Source organism: Protomyctophum parallelum (genome assembly GCF_964188405.1).
Source record: "Protomyctophum parallelum genome assembly, chromosome: 4".
NCBI lineage: Eukaryota > Metazoa > Chordata > Actinopteri > Myctophiformes > Myctophidae > Protomyctophum > Protomyctophum parallelum.
In genome coordinates this window covers 56,346,790-56,368,908 of record NC_139700.1, presented here as the reverse complement: position 1 = coordinate 56,368,908, position 22,119 = coordinate 56,346,790, and the positions used below count along the sequence as shown (strand labels likewise).

At 45.1% G+C, this 22,119-nt stretch overlaps 2 protein-coding genes across 2 annotated transcripts in view; one reads left to right on the top strand and one right to left on the bottom strand.

Moving 5' to 3' along the window:
* sergef (secretion regulating guanine nucleotide exchange factor) overlaps window positions 1-22,119 on the bottom strand; it is a gene marked incomplete at its 5' end in the record, with an annotated part of 54,983 nt that overhangs the window by 1,598 nt on the left and 31,266 nt on the right. Inside the window, 3 exons of the mRNA XM_083762904.1 lie at window positions 7,270-7,306; window positions 12,232-12,980; window positions 15,868-16,026. Coding sequence (XP_083619030.1) covers window positions 7,270-7,306; window positions 12,232-12,980; window positions 15,868-16,026 — 945 coding nt within the window. The remainder of the gene's footprint in view (window positions 1-7,269; window positions 7,307-12,231; window positions 12,981-15,867; window positions 16,027-22,119) is intronic.
* On the top strand, window positions 20,022-21,473 carry LOC310858003 (nuclear factor 7, ovary-like; the record flags this gene model as incomplete). The annotated part of the gene is made up of 1 exon (XM_083764047.1): window positions 20,022-21,473. The coding sequence occupies exon 1, from the start codon at window positions 20,025-20,027 to the stop codon at window positions 21,471-21,473; it is 1,449 nt and encodes a 482-aa protein (XP_083620173.1). The 5' UTR covers window positions 20,022-20,024.

Genomic DNA, 22,119 nt, shown 5'->3' with positions numbered 1-22,119 from the left:
GAGAGAGAGAGAGAGAGAGAGAGATAGAGATAGAGATAGAGATAGAGATAGAGATAGAGAGAGAGAGAGAGAGAGAGAGAGAGAGAGAGAGAGAGAGAGAGAGAGAGAGAGAGAGAGAGAGAGAGAGAGAGAGAGATAGAGATAGAGATAGAGATAGAGATAGAGATAGAGATAGAGATAGAGAGAGAGAGAGAGAGAGAGAGAGAGAGAGAGAGATAGAGAGAGAGATAGAGATAGAGATAGAGATAGAGATAGAGATAGAGATAGAGATAGAGAGAGAGAGAGAGAGAGAGAGAGAGAGAGATAGAGATAGAGATAGAGAGAGAGAGAGAGAGACATCTACCAGCCTGCAGATGATGCTATAGTTTCCGTTTGTCCCAAATACATATTTAATATTTTATTGTCCCCAAATGATTGTTGATGTATACTGTATGTACTAGTCACTGTACATTTATCTAATGTAAGGACACAGCCATGTCACATTACTGTATTACTACACATTATACTGTATTAATGAATGTAGTAATGGAACCAAATGGACCTGTACAGAACAATGGAACCAAATGGACCTGTACAGAGATATGGAACCAAATGGACCTGTACAGAGATATGGAACCAAATGGACCTGTACAGAACAATGGAACCAAATGGACCTGTACAGAGATATGGAACCAAATGGACCTGTACAGAGATATGGAACCAAATGGACCTGTACAGAGATATGGAACCAAATGGACCTGTACAGAACAATGGAACCAAATGGACCTGTACAGAGATATGGAACCAAATGGACCTGTACAGAGATATGGAACCAAATGGACCTGTACAGAACAATGGAACCAAATGGACCTGTACAGAGATATGGAACCAAATGGACCTGTACAGAGACATGGAACCAAATGGACCTGTACAGAGATATGGAACCAAATGGACCTGTACAGAGATATGGAACCAAATGGACCTGTACAGAGATATGGAACCAAATGGACCTGTACAGAGATATGGAACCAAATGGACCTGTACAGAGATATGGAACCAAATGGACCTGTACAGAGATATGGAACCAAATGGACCTGTACAGAGATATGGAACCAAATGGACCAGTACAGAGATATGGAACCAAATGGACCTGTATACAGAACAATGGAACCAAATGGACCTGTAGAGAGATATGGAACCAAATGGACCTGTACAGAGATATGGAACCAAATGGACCTGTACAGAGATATGGAACCAAATAGCGGTCTTGATATCAGAAGGTCGCTATAGTTCGTATCCCGGACGGGCACGTTAAAAATTACCACCGCTGAAGTGCCTTTGAGCAAGGCATTGAACCCCTACCATGAAATGTTCTATGAGCAGGGCCTGGCTGTAAACAAGTTCTTGAGCTTAGTCCAGTTACCCTGCAGGGTAAACATAGTACCTTTCCTTTCCTTAGTCCAGTTACCCTGGGTAAACATAGTACCTTTCCTTTCCTTAGTCCAGTTACCCTGGGTAAACATAGTACCTTTCCTTTCCTTAGTCCAGTTACCCTGGGTAAACATAGTACCTTTCCTTTCCTTAGTCCAGTTAACCTGGGTAAACATAGTACCTTTCCTTTCCTTAGTCCAGTTACCCTGGGTAAACATAGTACCTTTCCTTTCCTTAGTCCAGTTACCCTGGGTAAACATAGTACCTTTCCTTTCCTTAGTCCAGTTACCCTGGGTAAACGTAGTATCTTTCTTTCTTTTCTTTTTAAAAAATCTACTTAAATCCTCATTTTTCCACCTCTGGAATCCATGGAGTTTAGTTTGTTTTTTCTTCATTTTTGCTAAGTCAGCAATGTTCTGAGCGGGCCGGGCTGCTCCGTAGGACCGTCCTGTTCTCCAGAACCTGCTGAGCGGGCCGGGCTGCTCCGTAGGACCGTCCTGTTCTCCAGAACTTGCTGAGCGGGCCGGGCTGCTCCGTAGGACCGTCCTGTTCTCCAGAACTCGTCAAACTCTTGGCTCAGGAAACGTGACACAGACTATAAATAAATCTCCACCAATGCAAGGCGGCGTCACGGGGCGAGAACATAAATCTCCAAAGGCTTCATGGGGGTTGTGGTGATTCAGAGCATTACACGGGCCCCTGGGGGCCCGGCTAGCGGCCACATGCGGCCCCCACCTTCACTTAATGTGGCCCTCAGGTTAATATCAGAACACTGATATATATACACAAACACACCAAGCTGGCCATAGGGGGCGCTAGCTCCCCTCAAAGAGCCAGAATGCAAAATGCTTGTCATTCAGCCTCACTTTGAGTTGCTCAGTGGACTGTCTCTCACACAGCGATATGGAGAAAAATATCACACCCGCGTGACGTGAGCGGCACTGTTATCACCATACATCACATTCCGTGCTCAGCCAGTCAGCTTGAGCACATTCCGCGCGCGCGCACACACGCACACACACACACACACACACACACACACACACACAGACAGCCTCAAAATACAACACAGCTCAGTGTTAGGGAACCCTGTAGCGTGTGAAAGGAAAGGAAAGGTACTATGTTTACGCAGGGAAACTGGACTAAGCTCAAGAACTTGTTTACAGCCAGGCCCTGCTCATAGAACATTTCATGGTAGAGGTTCAATGCCTTGCTCAAAGGGCACTTCAGCTGTGGTAATTTTAACGTGCCGGTCCGGGGATACGAACTAGCGACCTTCCGATATCAAGACCGCTCCGCAAACTGTTCGGCCACCGCAGCCCAAGACCCATAGATCCATAGATCCATACACGCATAGATCCATAGACCCCAACGTAGCCGCAATGAAGTAATAAATATAGCAATAGAGTTCAAAGGGTGCAGATGAAGAACAGCTGCACTAATTGGCGTCGTTAAGGCGTGCATGGCAACAGTTTGTGTCTCGTGTGATGTCACACCAGAAGATATAAGATGATGCACCGTGTTGAAAATGACTGTAGATGTCGAGAGAGCGAAGAGAGCGAGACAGACAGACAGACAGACAGACAGACAGACAGACAGACAGACAGACAGACAGACAGACAGACAGACAGACAGACAGACAGACAGACAGACAGACAGACAGACAGACAGACTGACTGACTGACTGACTGACTGACTGACTGACTGACTGACTGACTGACAGACAGAGTGATGTTGTCTTGGACCGTTTCCAAAGCAGGAGGACCAGAACGAGCCTTTCATGCTGCTGTAGCAGTGAGGAACAATCTGTATTCCTTTGGAGGCTGCGGTAATTGTGTGACCTACAACAGCAAGGAACAGATGGATGTCCATGTCTTCAACACAGTGTCTTTATGCTGGAAGAAGTTACCTCCAGTGGAACCTGGAAGAGGAGACGGTGACCTTGAGGTTCCATCCAGGCGCTGCGGCCACACAGCTGTGTTGGTTGAAGATACAGTCTACATCTGGGGAGGGAGGCCTTACTGCAATGTGCTTTATGCATTTGATGTTGACGCCCACAGATGGTTCCAACCCAGGGTTTCTGGGACTGTTCCAGAGGGGAGGAGCTACCACTCAGCCTGTGTGTTGGAGAAGGTCATGTTTATCCATGGAGGATCCAAGCTGACTGGATACACTAATGACATGTACAAGTTGGACACCAGCACAATGGTCTGGTCTTTAATTAACACCAGAGGAACTCCACCTCCTGCTTCACGCCTTCACTCTGCTACCATCATTGGTACCAAGATGTTTGTATTTGGGGGCCATAGGGACCAGGAGGTCTACAACAGCATCAGAGTGTTTGACACAGAGACAAACGTCTGGCTGGACACACCTTCTGCACAACTTCTACCAGAAGGACGCTGGTGTCATTCAGCATTTACCTACAATGGAGAGCTGTACATATTTGGTGGCTGGAATGGTAACCAGAACTTCAATGATGTGTGGAAATTCAGTCCAGAGACCTTCTCCTGGAAGAAGGTTGAGCCCAAGGGGAAAGTGCCATGTCCAATGCAGGATATGTGCTGTTGCATTGTGGGAGATCGGATCATCCTCTTTGGAGGATACAAAGGAGTTCACACTTTCTCTGATGAGCTGTTCATCTTAGACTTCAGTCCTCGTCTTAAGACGTTATGTAAGCTAGAAGTTATTCAGTACGCTCTGGACCAATCAGAACTCCCACACGACATCAGGTGGGAACTGGCAGCCATGGCAACCAACGACAACAGACGACAACAATAATAAGAACCGAGACCACATTCCAGACGAAGGAACAGCAGAAAGATCAAGAAATGATGGATCAACATCTCATCCCACCTGATGGTGAGCCACCTCTCAGCATCTCTTACTGAGATTCAAACCTCAGGAGACTCCTTCTCTCCAGACAGGCTCTCTAACCATTCAGCTAGGCATCAAACAATGACAATTGTTCCGTCCAACACAATGCGGTGGAAACACAAACCTGTGTCTGTATGTTCCAAACTGAACACGGTGGAACTCTCCTTATTGTGTATTTATTTCTATGATCTTTTTTTACTTAAAAGGACCAAGAGTCCTGAAAGGACTTGGTCCTTTATTGTTATTGTTAGTTTTTTTTTTCCTTCTCCTTCTGCCAAAAAATGGCAGTTTTGGCTGAACCGTGCAGTCGGTTTTAGCGAAACTTAAAAATAAACAAAAAGATTATATCTGCCTACAAAAAAAACTAAAATCTTAAAGACTATCTGGAACACCTGCGACAAACATCACCAGACAAGCCCTGAAATGGAACCCCCAAGGAAAAAGGAAACGAGGTCGCCCCAGGAACAGCTGGAGAAGAAGTATCGAGGCAGAAATGGCAGAGAGAGGGCTTAACTGGGTAACCTGACGCTGCCAGATCCAAGAAGCTTGCTACACAAATTTGTTTCACAGCTTATTGGGATCTGGGATCACGGAAGCAAATTTGATGACGGGGCTGTTCCTTTTTTTCAAGATACTTGGTAGATGATTGGATGGGACCGTCTGTCTATCACCGTGTGGGCGTGCAAACACAACCAATCATATTGACGTGTCTATATAGCTTCACGTCCGGTTTCGCACATATCCCGCCCTTAGCTCACGCTGATTGGTCCCGTACGGAACGGATTTTTGTCAGCTCAACTGCCTGAGAGATCCCAGATGAGTGCTGTGTTGGGGAACATGGTTACCCAATACCGCCCTCATCTGGCAGCGTCAGGTTATTAACTGGGGAGATCTCGAAAGAACGGCTAAAAACCGAGTGAAATGGAGGACATTTGTCAACGGCCTATACACCCTAGAGGAGCAACGGGCTTAAGTAAGTAAGTAAGTATCTGGAACACAGCAAGCTAAAAGGAATCAACACACCAGCACGTCAGAGACCAGAATACTTCAAACCCAAACAAATAGTTAAAAATAGAACTACAAAATGCATGTTGGAGATTAAACAACAGATAACCGCCAGCACCAGCAACTGTGTTTATTTAATCACATGTGAAAAATGTGGCTTACAATATGTCGGAGAAACGAGTAAAACAATAGCTGCAAGGCTGAGACAACACAGATACAATATTAACAATGCAAAAAAGACAACTACAAGGATTGTTCAACATTACATGGCACATGGCATTGAAGCTCTAAACGTATCTGGACATACGAGCTGGTAGCGCGCCACTCGCTATGAGCTTGTGGATCTGCTATGTTTCAATAGCAGAAGACACCAAAAGAGGTTCCCGCCCAAAATGGGTTAAAATGCATTGACATTATTTTAAACTAAGTAATTAAACCCCTCTTTTTATTTTTTTATACCAAGCACAAAAATGTCGTATTGATTATTTTCCCACCGCGGCTTTATTGTTCCCAGGGTGATAACAACTGACTCGGTCAGGAGAACAACTGACTCTTTATTGTTCCCAGGGTGATAACAACTGACTCGGTCAGGAGAACAACTGACTCTTTATTGTTCCCAGGGTGATAACAACTGACTCGGTCAGGAGAACAACTGACTCTTTATTGTTCCCAGGGTGATAACAACTGACTCGGTCAGGAGAACAACTGACTCTTTATTGTTCCCAGGGTGATAACAACTGACTCGGTCAGGAGAACAACTGACTCTTTATTGTTCCCAGGGTGATAACAACTGACTCGGTCAGGAGAACAACTGACTCTTTATTGTTCCCAGGGTGATAACAACTGACTCGGTCAGGAGAACAACTGACTCTTTATTGTTCCCAGGGAGAGAACAACTGACTAAATGTATTGTTCCCAGAGTGATAACAACTGACTCAGTCAGGTTTTATTGTTCCCAGGGTGATAACAACTGACTCAGTCAGGAGAACAACTGACTCTTTATTGTTCCCAGAGTGATAACAACTGACTCAGTCAGGTTTTATTGTTCCCAGAGTGATAACAACTGACTCAGTCAGGTTTTATTGTTCCCAGGGTGATAACAACTGACTCAGTCAGGTTTTATTGTTCCCAGGGAGAGAACAACTGACTCTTTATTGTTCCCAGGGAGAGAACAACTGACTAAATGTATTGTTCCCAGAGTGATAACAACTGACTCAGTCAGGTTTTATTGTTCCCAGAGTGATAACAACTGACTCAGTCAGGAGAACAACTGACTCTTTATTGTTCCCAGAGTGATAACAACTGACTCAGTCAGGTTTTATTGTTCCCAGGGTGATAACAACTGACTCAGTCAGGAGAACAACTGACTCTTTATTGTTCCCAGAGTGATAACAACTGACTCAGTCAGGTTTTATTGTTCCCAGAGTGATAACAACTGACTCAGTCAGGTGTTATTGTTCCCAGGGAGAGAACAACTGACTCTTTATTGTTCCCAGGGAGAGAACAACTGACTCTTTATTGTTCCCAGTGAGAGAACAACTGACTCTTTATTGTTCCCAGAGTGATAACAACTGACTATTTATTGTTCCCAGGGAGAGAACAACTGACTCTTTATTGTTCCCAGGGAGAGAACAACTGACTCTTTATTGTTCCCAGTGAGAGAACAACTGACTCTTTATTGTTCCCAGTGAGAGAACAACTGACTCTTTATTGTTCCCAGTGAGAGAACAACTGACTCTTTATTGTTCCCAGAGTGATAACAACTGACTCAGTCAGGTTTTATTGTTCCCAGGGAGAGAACAACTGACTCTTTATTGTTCCCAGTGAGAGAACAACTGACTCTTTATTGTTCCCAGGGAGAGAACAACTGACTCTTTATTGTTCCCAGGGAGAGAACAACTGACTCTTTATTGTTCCCAGGGAGAGAACAACTGACTCGGTCAGGTTTTAAAGGGTTAAACAGGAAGTGACACTTACCCACAATGGCGAGGTTGTGTTCGGATCCACACGCGATCTGTCAATAAAGATAAATACAAAATTAAAAAATATATGTAATAAAGTTATTAATCAGACCAGTGTGTGTCCAGTGGAAACCTCGCATGAATCTGATCTCAGGTCAGAATGGGTTAAAAGGAAACCAAATGGACCCTTCATGCTCTCAAGAGTTAAACTATTGTTAAACATCTGCCTTTCTAAATTCTAAAGTCTACACAATTAGAGAATGTAGAAGAATTGTTATTTTGGATCAACGTTTGCCTGTTGTCTCTCCTAATGGTACCAACATCAAAATATTATTTAGTTTGGGGTCTAAATGTCATCAGATGGTGTTCTGTAGGTGTCTGTCTCCCCCTGCTGGACTGAGGCAGAAATGTTTTACTACACAAAAGGCAGCAGCCAGTGGTCTAGGTAAGGGTGAAAGGGGCTCTATTTTCATCCCTAAAGTATTTTTGAATAGTTAAAATAGCCGACCTACAACGACGAGTAGTTTAGGGGATAAGGGGTTTAGATAGTAGTTTAGGGGATAAGGGGTTTAGATAGTGGTAAATATAGCCCTAAATGTGTAAAATATCATGTTTGTATGTTTTAGTTTTGGGAGAGAAGTTTTTTGATTGATTGAAATATGTATTAACAGTTTGCAGAATTTACAGTACATTTCAAGCACAAACTCAATACAGAGACTGTTAACTGTGAGTGGACAACCCAATTAAGCATTACACTTGTTTACAACAGGGTCCACATTGTTCAATTCATCAAAACATTTAGAGACATACAAACATTTAGAGACATACAAATAGACATTTCTATGTAGCTAAAGAACAGAACAGGAATTCATCATATAGGAAGCAAAAAGGGAAAAGATACATATACAGTGAGGGGAAAGGGGGGGGGGGGTGGGGTGGGGGGGATTCAGATTTTACAGAGGCCAGTTTCGAATTGCAGCCGTCCGTAGGTGCCCTTTGAGAGCGGTTTTGAAGGAGTCAAGGGATTCACATGTCTTAATGACTGTTGGTAGGGCGTTCCACATTTTGGTGGCATAGGAGCGAAAATAATTTAGTCCCTTGTTTGTGCCGAATCTGGGTTGTACATGATTTGTTGCACTCCCTCTGGTGTTGTGGGTGTGGACTTCGTTTACATTAAAGAAGTATTTAGACAGGTACATGGGTATCTTAGTGAAGTATTTAGACAGGTACATGGGTATCTTAGTGAAGTATTTAGACAGGTACATGGGTATCTTAGTGAAGAATCTAGACAGGTACATGGGTATCTTAGTGAAGTATTTAGACAGGTACATGGGTATCTTGGTGAAGTATTTAGACAGGTACATGGATATCTTAGTGAAGTATTTAGACAGGTACATGGGTATCTTAGTGAAGTATTTAGACAGGTACATGGGTATCTTAGTGAAGTATTTAGACAGGTACATGGGTATCTTAGTGAAGTATTTAGACGGGTACATGGGTATCTTAGTGAAGTATTTAGACAGGTACATGGGTATCTTAGTGAAGTATTTAGACAGGTACATGGGTATCTTAGTGAAGTATTTAGACAGGTACATGGGTATCTTAGTGAAGTATTTAGACAGGTACATGGGTATCTTAGTGAAGTATTTAGACAGGTACATGGGTATCTTAGTGAAGTATTTAGACAGGTACATGGGTATCTTAGTGAAGTATCTAGACAGGTACATGGGTATCTTAGTGAAGTATTTAGACAGGTACATGGGTATCTTAGTGAAGTATTTAGACAGGTACATGGGTATCTTAGTGAAGTATTTAGACAGGTACATGGGTATCTTAGTGAAGTATTTAGACAGGTACATGGGTATCTTAGTGAAGTATTTAGACAGGTACATGGGTATCTTGGTGAAGTATTTAGACAGGTACATGGGTATCTTAGTGAAGTATTTAGACAGGTACATGGGTATCTTAGTGAAGTATTTAGACAGGTACATGGGTATCTTAGTGAAGTATTTAGACAGGTACATGGGTATCTTAGTGAAGTATTTAGACAGGTACATGGGTATCTTAGTGAAGTATTTAGACAGGTACATGGGTATCTTAGTGAAGTATTTAGACAGGTACATGGGTATCTTGGTGAAGTATTTAGACGGGTACATGGGTATCTTAGTGAAGTATTTAGACAGGTACATGGGTATCTTAGTGAAGTATTTAGACGGGTACATGGGTATCTTAGTGAAGTATTTAGACAGGTACATGGGTATCTTAGTGAAGTATTTAGACAGGTACATGGGTATCTTAGTGAAGTATTTAGACAGGTACATGGGTATCTTAGTGAAGTATTTAGACAGGTACATGGGTATCTTAGTGAAGTATTTAGACAGGTACATGGGTATCTTAGTGAAGTATTTAGACAGGTACATGGGTATCTTAGTGAAGTATTTAGACAGGTACATGGGTATCTTGGTGAAGTATTTAGACGGGTACATGGGTATCTTAGTGAAGTATTTAGACAGGTACATGGGTATCTTAGTGAAGTATTTAGACAGGTACATGGGTATCTTAGTGAAGTATTTAGACAGGTACATGGGTATCTTAGTGAAGTATTTAGACGGGTACATGGGTATCTTAGTGAAGTATTTAGACAGGTACATGGGTATCTTAGTGAAGTATCTAGACAGGTACATGGGTATCTTAGTGAAGTATTTAGACAGGTACATGGGTATCTTAGTGAAGTATTTAGACAGGTACATGGTATCTTAGTGAAGTATTTAGACAGGTACATGGGTATCTTAGTGAAGTATTTAGACAGGTACATGGGTATCTTAGTGAAGTATTTAGACAGGTACATGGGTATCTTAGTGAAGTATCTAGACAGGTACATGGGTATCTTAGTGAAGTATTTAGACGGGTACATGGGTATCTTAGTGAAGTATTTAGACAGGTACATGGGTATCTTAGTGAAGTATTTAGACAGGTACATGGTATCTTAGTGAAGTATTTAGACAGGTACATGGGTATCTTAGTGAAGTATTTAGACAGGTACATGGGTATCTTAGTGAAGTATTTAGACAGGTACATGGGTATCTTAGTGAAGTATCTAGACAGGTACATGGGTATCTTAGTGAAGTATTTAGACAGGTACATGGGTATCTTGGTGAAGTATTTAGACAGGTACATGGGTATCTTAGTGAAGTATCTAGACAGGTACATGGGTATCTTAGTGAAGTATTTAGACAGGTACATGGGTATCTTAGTGAAGTATTTAGACAGGTACATGGGTATCTTAGTGAAGTATCTAGACAGGTACATGGGTATCTTAGTGAAGTATTTAGACAGGTACATGGGTATCTTAGTGAAGTATCTAGACAGGTACATGGGTATCTTAGTGAAGTATTTAGACGGGTACATGGGTATCTTAGTGAAGTATTTAGACAGGTACATGGGTATCTTAGTGAAGTATTTAGACAGGTACATGGGTATCTTAGTGAAGTATCTAGACAGGTACATGGGTATCTTAGTGAAGTATCTAGACAGGTACATGGGTATCTTAGTGAAGTATTTAGACAGGTACATGGGTATCTTAGTGAAGTATTTAGACAGGTACATGGGTATCTTAGTGAAGTATCTAGACAGGTACATGGGTATCTTAGTGAAGTATTTAGACAGGTACATGGGTATCTTAGTGAAGTATCTAGACAGGTACATGGGTATCTTAGTGAAGTATTTAGACGGGTACATGGGTATCTTAGTGAAGTATTTAGACAGGTACATGGGTATCTTAGTGAAGTATTTAGACAGGTACATGGGTATCTTAGTGAAGTATCTAGACAGGTACATGGGTATCTTAGTGAAGTATCTAGACAGGTACATGGGTATCTTGGTGGTTTAACGAATCTTGTGGACCAGACCCATTGCAAGGTGCTGTACTCTGTCGTCGACCCTAAGCCATCCCAGCCTGTCAAAGTGGGCAGGGGTGAGGTGGGTTGGGGGGGTGAGGCCAAGTAGGAGCCTGACCAGTTTGTTTTGGCACGTCTGGAGCCTTGTTGAGACCAAAATGCAAAACAGGGTCCCCAGACAGACATGAACGCATGAACACATGAACACAACAGGGTCACCAGATAGAAATGAACACATGAACACATGAAGACAACAGGGTCACCAGATAGAAATGAACACATGAACACATGAAGACAACAGGGTCACCAGATAGAAATGAACACATGAACACATGAACACAACAGGGTCACCAGATAGACATGAACACATGAACACATGAACACATGAACACATGAGCACAACAGGGTCACCAGATAGAAATGAACACATGAACACATGAACACAACAGGGTCACCAGATAGAAATGAACACATGAACACATGAACACAACAGGGTCACCAGATAGACATGAACACATGAACACATGAACACAACAGGGTCACCAGATAGAAATGAACACATGAACACATGAACACAACAGGGTCACCAGATAGAAATGAACACATGAACACATGAACACAACAGGGTCACCAGATAGAAATGAACACATGAACACATGAACACATGAACACAACAGGGTCACCAGATAGACATGAACACATGAACACATGAACACATGAACACAACAGGGTCACCAGATAGACATGAACACATGAACACATGAACACATGAACACAACAGGGTCACCAGATAGAAATGAACACATGAACACATGAACACATGAACACATGAACACAACAGGGTCACCAGATAGAAATGAACACATGAACACATGAACACATGAACACAACAGGGTCACTCAGAGAAAATGTCTCCATCTCCAGTTCTTTGGCTGTGGGCCGTCCAATAAAAGCACAGGGGGCGTGCCGTGGCGTGGTGTGCGTGCGTGCATGGCGTGCCGTGGTGTACGTGGTGTGCATGGCGTACGTGGCGTGCGTGGCGTGCATGGCGTGTGTACGTGGCGTGGCGTGGCGTGTCTTACCTGAGTGGCTCCGTGCAGCACTGTGACCTCAGCAGGACGGCAGAGACCCTGACCGACCCGCCCTGGACTCTGCTGGGCCACGCCCCCTCCTGGACTCCTCCCCTCAGGCTGCTGGGCCACGCCCCCTCCTCCTGGACTCCTCCCCCCAGGCTGCTGGGCCACGCCCCCTCCTCCTGGACTCCTCCCCTCAGGCTGCTGGGCCACGCCCCCTCCTCCTGGACTCCTCCCCTCAGGCTGCTGGGCCACGCCCCCTCCTGGACTCCTCCCCTCAGGCTGCTGGGCCACGCCCCCTCCTGGACTCCTCCCCCCAGGCTGCTGGGCCACGCCCCCTCCTCCTGGACTCCTCCCCCCAGGCTGCTGGGCCACGCCCCCTCCTGGACTCCTCCCCCCAGGCTGCTGGGCCACGCCCCCTCCTGGACTCCTCCCCCCAGGCTGCTGGGCCACGCCCCCTCCTGGACTCCTCCCCTCAGGCTGCTGGGCCACGCCCCTTCCTCCTGGACTCCTCCCCCCAGGCTGCTGGGCCACGCCCCCTCCTGGACTCCTCCCCTCAGGCTGCTGGGCCACGCCCCCTCCTCCTGGACTCCTCCCCTCAGGCTGCTGGGCCACGCCCCCTCCTGGACTCCTCCCCCCAGGCTGCTGGGCCACACCCCTTCCTGGACTCCTCCCCTCAGGCTGCTGGTCATTGGACGGCATGGCTCTGCCCAGCTGACCATAGTCGCCTCTGCCCCACGTGAACACTCTGCCGCTCACTGAGACACACACACACACACGCACACGCACACACGCACACACACACACACACACACACACACACACACACACACACACACACACACACACATTGAATCATATTTAATCTGTTCTCATGTTTTGTATGGTTGCCTGGTACGGAAATCTGACCCTAGCAAACAAGAACAGGCTCAGCAGCCTCGTCAAAGTGGCCAGTAAGATTTCTGGGAGAACCCAAAGCCCAACTTATAGATCTGTACAAGAGGCAGATGCTTAAGAGAGCCTCCTCCCTCCTGGAGGTATCGGATCACCCACTTCGGTCTGAGTTTGAACTGTTGCCCTCAGGTCGTCGGCTGAGGGTGTTCCGCCACAAAGACTAATCGGTTCAAATTATCATTTGTCCCAGCTGCTATTCAACTGCTGAACAACAAATAGCACTTTATTCTTGCCCCTTTGCACTTACTGCCCACTAATGCACTTTTGCTGACTTTGCTACTACTGTATGTCATGAATTATCTGTCTCTAGTGCCCTGTTCTTAGTCTTGCATTGATTGTTGTTGTTGTATGTACTTTGTGTGTATTTTACTATGATCTGGCTGCAAACCAATTTCCCACAAGGGACAATAAAGCTAACCTTGAACCTTGAACCTTGAACCCTTGAACACCTAATAGTCTTTGAACCAAATGGGCCTAATAGTCAGGCGATATTAATAAAACCTGGGAATACATTTTCTTCAGCAATGTGTTTGTAAAGGTGTCTACTAACATATTACATTCAACCACCCTAGGGGAATGTTTGACAGCTGCTGAAAGTCGGGGTGCCATCACCAGGCAATATGGTACCATCACCAGGCAATATGGCAAAATGTTCTAAATGTATTAACCCATTCTGACCGGGCACCCATTTTGGTGTTAGCATCATGTTATGCTTTAGCTATTGAAAAATAGCAGATCTACAAGCTCATAGCGCGCCACCGAGTGGCGCGATACGAGCTTGTAGGTCTGCTATTTTTGAAAAATCGAAGAGCGACTGACATTTCTAGAATCTGATCTCAGGTCAGAATGGGTTAATCAGACCAGCGTGGGTCTGGTGGAAACCTCATATGAATCTGATCTCAGGTCAGAATGTATTAAATAGTATCATGTGACGTGTGAGACTAGGGGGTTTTCATCATTTTGAATCCATTCCAATTTCCAAGCATTAGTTTAGCACGAAAAACACTCCTTGGGCTAAAAACGACCATATATAGAGCTATGGCTAGAGTAGGGGGTCTATGGCCAAACTAGGGGGTCTATGGCCAAACTAGGGGGTCTATGGCCAAACTAGGGGGTCTATGGCCAAACTAGGGGTCAAACTAGGGGGTTTTCATGATTCTGAATCCATTCCAAACATTAGCTTTGCACGAAAAACACTCCTTGGGCTAAAAACGACCATAGCCGTCATCACAAATGTGATGAAGTCAGCACATTTGGGCATATTTGGGCAAGTGCGGCTATGGCCAAACTAGGGGGTCTATGGCCAAACTAGGGGTCAAACTAGGGGGTTTTCATGATTCTGAATCCATTCCAAACATTAGCTTTGCACGAAAAAACACTCCTTGGGCTTAAAAAGGCCATAGACGTCATCACAAATGTGATGAGGTCAGCACATTTGGGCACACGTCTATGGCCGTTTTTAGCCCAAGGAGTGTTTTTTTCGTGCAAAACTAATGCTTGGAATGGATTCAGAATCATGCAAACCCCCTAGTCGGACACGTCACATGCTATTTAAACATTTTGCCATATTGCCTGTTGATGGCACCCCAACTTTCAGCAGCTGTCAAAAATTCCCCTAGGGTGGTTGAATATAAACCAATGTGGGATATGTTACTAGCTTAGAGTATGTATGAATAGAGGCGGCACCCAGAGGAAACCCTGAGGCGAAATGGACATAGTGGCCGAATGAAGGTATTGCAGCTCGAGCCAGCGCTGCTCCGTTGACTATCATTGAAGCACGTTCATGTGTTTGAGGCCATGAACACGTGAACGAATGTTTCATACGTGAACGCAGCACAAACGGCACAATGATAGTCAACGACCAGCGCGTTCATGTTATTGGGGCAAATCCATCCCAGAATGCACTCTGTTCCTACCAGGAAGGAGGAGTGAAATCGCCTCATGCGCTTATTGAGGACAGGAGGAGAACTCGGGTTGTCTTCTCTATTCATATATACTCTAAGGTTAGTAGACACCTTTACAAACACATTGGTGAAGAAAGTTCTTGGTAAGAAATGTATCCCCAGATTTGACTGGTAATTCTTTTTTTTTTTCTTTTTTTTTAAGATATTTTTTTTGCGGCTTAAGCCTTTTATTGATTTTTTAAGGGACAGATAGTAGGCTGACAGGAAACGGGAGAGAGATGGGGGGATGACATGCGGTAAAGGCCGTGTCGGGTTCGGAGTTCGGAGTCGAACCCGCGGCACACCGCGACTGGATCACCAGTCCGGTGCCCAGACCGTTACGCTACGGCCTGGGCCTTGACTGGTAATTCTGATAATATTCCCTCACTATAATCACGGGTCGATCAATATCGATGTCGATCGATATCGATATTTATACCTGTCTTGGCCACCAGGTGTGTATATATATTAACCCATTCTGACCTGAGATCAGATTCATACGAGGTTTCCGCTGGACACACACTGGTCTGACGAACCCATTCTGACCTGAGATCAGATTCTAAAAATGTCAGTCGTTCTTCGATTTTTCAAAAATAGCAGACCTACAAGCTCATATCCACTCGGATATGCCACTCGGATATGCCACTCGGTGGCGCGATATGAGCTTGTAGATCTGCTATTTTTCAATAGATAAAGCATAACATGATGCCGACACCAAAATGGGTGTCCGGTCAGAATGGGTTAATACCTGTCTTGGCCACCAGGTGGGTCCATCCGCTCCACACATGGCTGACAGGTTCTCCGTTCATGGATGGCGCTCGGAGCATGGTGGGGGAGGGGAGGAAGGGCTGGGACGAGGCCAGCTGGCCGTGTGTGTTGCTCCCCCAAAGATACACCTCACCCCCGTCTGTAAAATAACAACAACAACAACGTCAACACAACACAAAGATACACCTCACCCCCGTCTGTAAAATAACAACCACAACATCAACACAACACAAAGATACACCTCACCCCCGTCTGTAAAATAACAACAACAACATCAACACAACACAAAGATACACCTCACCCCCGTCTGTAAAATAACAACAACAACAACATCAACACAACACAAAGATACACCTCACCCCCGTCTGTAAAATAACAACAACAACATCAACACAACACAAAGATACACCTCACCCCCATCTGTAAAATAACAACAACAACAACGTCAACACAACACAAAGATACACCTCACCCCCGTCTGTAAAATAACAACAACAACAACATCAACACAACACAAAGATACACCTCACCCCCGTCTGTAAAATAACAACCACAACATCAACACAACACAAAGATACACCTCACCCCCGTCTGTAAAATAACAACAACAACATCAACAACACAAAGATACACCTCACGCCTGTCTGTAAAATAACACACGGATACATGTTACCTCTGTCTGTAAAATAACACACGGATACATGTTACCTCTGTCTGTAAAATAACACACGGATACATGTTACCTCTGTCTGTAAAATAACAACAACAACATCAACACAACACAAAGATACACCTATTTTTTTAACTCTTTGATACACTGACACGACAACGCATATTCAGGGCGGAGTCACCACCCCCGGGGGAAGTTGTGATTGGCTCTCGTTCACTGCGATGCAATTTGCGGCATTTCTCCAAAACAATATTGCGCAGAGTAGCGATTATTATCAAACGTATTTGCAATGCCATACGTTTAAAGATCTGTTGCCCGTGGACGACAAGGCACGCTATACCTCCGCAAGTTGGATATTATCGGCATAGATGTTTGTCCGTATGTGATTAAGGATTGGAAAAAGTTGCATTGGCAGCCATAGAACATTTATATTATATAACTACAATATATTATATATAACAACAAAAAAAGACGTTTTTGGGCGTTCCTGTCTTGATCCGTGTCAGTGTATTGCTCTTTCTTGTCCCTTTCTTTGCTTTGTTTTGTTGTTTAAATGTCATGTTATCTACGCTGCTGTAGTCTGCATAGTCTGTGTAACGCCAGGGCTCCACTGGGCGCGTTGCGTCACGCGTGCGTGCGTCAAAAAACGAACCGGTTCAATTTTATGGTGACGGAGACGCGACGCAACGCGGGCAGTGGAGCCACCCTCCATTGATTAAAAGGGCACATTCCCGACACTGACGGAGACGCGCCACAGACGCGCCCAGTGGAGCCCTGGCGTAAGGAAGACACACAAATATAGGTTTTACACTTATGTACCTGAACACAATATGGAGCAATAAGGTCCAACCTTGAACCTTGAACCTCACCTCCAGCCTTCCCTCCTGGATGTGGGGGGGGACCCCCCCCCCCCATATACGTGCACACACACGTAGGGACATGCACACACACACGTAGGGACATGCACACACACACGTAGGGACATGCACACACACACGTAGGGACATGCACACACACACGTAGGGACATGCACACACACACGTAGGGACATGCACACACACACGTAGTGACATGCACACTAAGGCTGTCCCCGAAAATTCAGTGTTCGAATGTTCGCTCGTTAGGGTTGGCACTCAAATCTTTATTTATGCCCTTGAACCATTAATTTATTTAATAGTATTATAATTTTTATTTTTTTTACTCAGAAATATATCTCGGTGAGAATGCGATATGCATAATACGAGTACTATGTTCATGTTGTGTTTACAATAATTTGAAAGTCCTGCATGACGGGTGGCAGAAGAGACTAACACAGTGACACACAGTCACACAGTCACACACACACACACACACACACACACACACACACACACACACACACACACACACACACACACACACACACACACACACACACACTATGCCCACTTCACTTCAATGCGCTTCTGAGAGTACACAGGTGAAACAAATGAATGAACAAGTGACAGCTAACGCAAGCTACACTGCAGCCAGCAAGCTCACAGAGACATTGGCTAGGTTTAGTTGTCTCCACCAGGCCGAAGGCATGGGGAGAGAGTATGTTTTATTGTCTCCACCAGGCTGAAGGCATGGGGAGAGAGTATGTTTTATTGTCTCCACCAGGCTGAAGGCATGGGGAGAGAGTATGTTTTATTGTCTCCACCAGGCCGAAGGCATGGGGAGAGAGTATGTTTAGTTGTCTCCACCAGGCTGAAGGCATGGGGAGAGAGTATGTTTTATTGTCTCCACCAGGCTGAAGGCATGGGGAGAGAGTATGTTTTATTGTCTCCACCAGGCTGAAGGCATGGGGAGAGAGTATGTTTTATTGTCTCCACCAGGCCGAAGGCATGGGGAGAGAGTATGTTTTATTGTCTCCACCAGGCCGAAGGCATGGGGAGAGAGTATGTTTAGTTGTCTCCACCAGGCCGAAGGCATGGGGAGAGAGTATGTTTAGTTGTCTCCACCAGGCCGAAGGCATGGGGAGAGAGTATGTTTAGTTGTCTCCACCAGGCCGAAGGCATGGGGAGAGAGTATGTTTAGTTGTCTCCACCAGGCCGAAGGCATGGGGAGAGAGTATGTTTTATTGTCTCCACCAGGCTGAAGGCATGGGGAGAGAGTATGTTTAGTTGTCTCCACCAGGCCGAAGGCATGGGGAGAGAGTATGTTTAGTTGTCTCCACCAGGCTGAAGTCATGGGGAGAGAGTATGTTTAGTTGTCTCCACCAGGCCGAAGGCATGGGGAGAGAGTATGTTTTATTGTCTCCACCAGGCCGAAGGCATGGGGAGAGAGTATGTTTAGTTTTCTCCACCAGGCTGAAGGCATGGGGAGAGAGTATGTTTAGTTGTCTCCACCAGGCTGAAGGCATGGGGAGAGAGTATGTTTAGTTGTCTCCACCAGGCCGAAGGCATGGGGAGAGAGTATGTTTTATTGTCTCCTCCAGGCCGAAGGCATGGGGAGAGAGTATGTTTAGTTGTCTCCACCAGGCTGAAGGCATGGGGAGAGAGTATGTTTAGTTGTCTCCACCAGGCCGAAGGCATGGGGAGAGAGTATGTTTAGTTGTCTCCACCAGGCCGAAGGCATGGGGAGAGAGTATGTTTAGTTGTCTCCACCAGGCTGAAGGCATGGGGAGAGAGTATGTTTAGTTGTCTCCACCAGGCCGAAGGCATGGGGAGAGAGTATGTTTAGTTGTCTCCACCAGGCTGAAGGCATGGGGAGAGAGTATGTTTAGTCGTCTCCACAAGTCGTACAGTACATGAACTTTGATTCATTGTCTATTGACACAGGGTGTGTGTGTGTGTGTGTGTGTGTGTGTGTGTGTGTGTGTGTGTGTGTGAGTGTGAGTCGTTCCTGTTATCAGACGGACATGAATCGAAGTCCATTTCCTTCTATAGTCGTCTCAGCATTTTTCTCAGACTGAAATTCTCTCGTCAGAGACTGAGACGCGAAAAACAATCAGAGAGACAAATATCGATCAATCAATAAATAAATAGATCCATGAATCAATAGACGGAGGATCATTTAGACAACCTGGCAGACCGACAGACTGTTACCTGATACCATCTCCACTGAGGTAAGAACAGAAGTGAGTGAGTTTTTAAATATCTGTTCTTATCTTTGTACCACTGCCTTTGCCTGATTTGACACTGCGTTATTGTTCTATTGTTTTAACTGCATGCCTGTTTTAAAGCAGTTTTGTTTTGCTTTGCTTTTGTTTTTATTATCTTTTCTGCTCTGTAAAGCACTTTGAGCTATATTTATGTATGAAAGGTGCTATATAAATAAAGTATTATTATTGTTATTATTATTATTATTATTATTATTACTACTATTGATACTCATAATGTTACGGTTGTTGTTCTGTCTTGTAGAATCCCTCCGGTGTAACGACAGCCTCAGAGAACATTCCAGATCTGGGAGCGTCAGGGAGCGTCAGGGAGCGTCAGACCAAAATGGCTTCCCGTTTCACTGGTCAGGAAGAGGATCTGAGCTGTCCCGTGTGTCATGACATCTTTAAACGTCCCGTCGGGCTGTCCTGTGGACACAGCTTCTGCAAAGACTGTCTGCAGGAATGGTGGACGGAAAGACCAACGAGGGAATGTCCCGTTTGTCAGAGGAGATCCTCCAAGGACAATCCTCTCACAAACTTTGTTCTGAAGAACCTGTGTGAGAAGCTCTTGGAGGAGAAAGGCCGGAGCTCGTCGTCGCTGAGCTCGGAGGTCCTCTGCAGCGCACACGGCGAGAAGCTCCAGCTCTTCTGTCTGGACGACCAACAGCTGGCGTGTCTCGTGTGTCGCGACTCAGAGAAACACGCCGGACACAAGTTCTTACCCGTGGACGAAGCGTCTGAACTTTGCAAACAGAAGGTCCAGGAATCACTGGAGTCTTTAAAGGAGAAACTGAGTCTCTTTGGTTGGGTTAAAACAAATTACGACATAGCAGAAGAACACATGAAGGTTCAGGCCAGGAACACAGAGACGCAGATCAAGGAACAGTTTGAGAAGCTCCGCCGGTTCCTACAGGAGGAAGAGGAGGCCAGGATGGCCGCTCTGCGGGAGGAAGAGGCTCAGAAGAGTCAGGAGATGAAGGAGAGGATTGAGGCTCTGAGCAGAGAAAGGGAAACCCTCTCCAACGCAATCCAAGCTGCCGAGGACCAGCTGAGAGCCGACGACTACGTCTCCTTCCTGCAGAACTACAAGACCACCATGGAGGGAGTCCAGCTCACCCTGCAGGACCCACCGCCGCTCTCAGGAGGAGCGCTGATAGACCAGGCCAAACACCTGAAGAACCTGACCTTCAGAGTCTGGGACAAGATGAAGGACATTGTCTCCTACACTCCTGTCGTCCTGGACCCCAACACTGCTAGTCCACGGCTTGTGCTGTCTGATGATCTGACCAGTGTGAGATGTGGAGAAGAGAAGCAGCAGCTTCCTGACAACACAGAGAGGTTTGACTGGTTTGACGGGTTCAGAGTCCAGGGTTCTGAGGGCTTTGACTCAGGGTCTCACAGCTGGGATGTTGAGGTTGGAGACAATACATACTGGGCGGTAGGTGTGTGTGAAGAGTCGTACTGGAGGGAGGGAGACACAGGGAGAGGATGCTGGAGAATAGAGTTCTATTGGGATGAATACACAGCATACTCCTCATCAGGACCTGATGGTTATGATTATCAGAGGACTGTTCTCTCAGTGAATCAGAAAGCCCGGAGGATCAGAGTCCAGCTGGACTGGGACAGAGGACATCTGTCCTTCTCTGATCCTGATTCTAACACACACCTGCACACCTTCACACACACCTTCACTGAGACACTGTTTCCATACATTTATAATGATGATGATGATGGTCCGTCTCTGAAGATGTTACCAGGGAAGATCTGTGTCACTCTGGAAAACCACAGTTAGAACGTCTGGCGTCCAATAAAAACACCTACAGAATATATTGATTAAAGGGCTATCGTTTTATGGCAGGTCATTCATTATTAATTATTCATTATTATTTTTTAATAATTATTAATATTATTTTAAATAGTTAGCAGTGATTATTTAATTGATTTTTTCGTTCAGTTACAAAATGATAAGAGCGCCCCTCATTTCACACAAGTGTGATTTTTGAGGCTCGCTAGCCCCTCCCATGCCCTGCTTTGTGTGTGTGTGTGTGTGTGTGTGTGTGTGTGTGTGTGTGTGTGTGTGTGTGTGTGTGTGTGTGTGTGTGTGTGTGTGTGTGTGTGCCATAGCAATGATCTGATTGGCTGAGCACTGTGAGTGCATAGCAATGATCTGATTGGCTGAGCATGGAATGTGATGTATGATGATGTGAGCGCCTCTCACTTCACACAAGTGTGATTTTTCTTTCATATTTGTATTCACTAACCATGTGATCCCTATAGTATCTATTGTGATCAATATTAACATTGGAGACCACTGTGTAGTGTTTAAATGATCAGTTTGTAATTATAATTATTGGTGTAATGGTGACATGTTTGATAAATATGATTATTACTGATAACATGTTTTATATTGAACTGTTTGTCATTTATGGATCAGGATG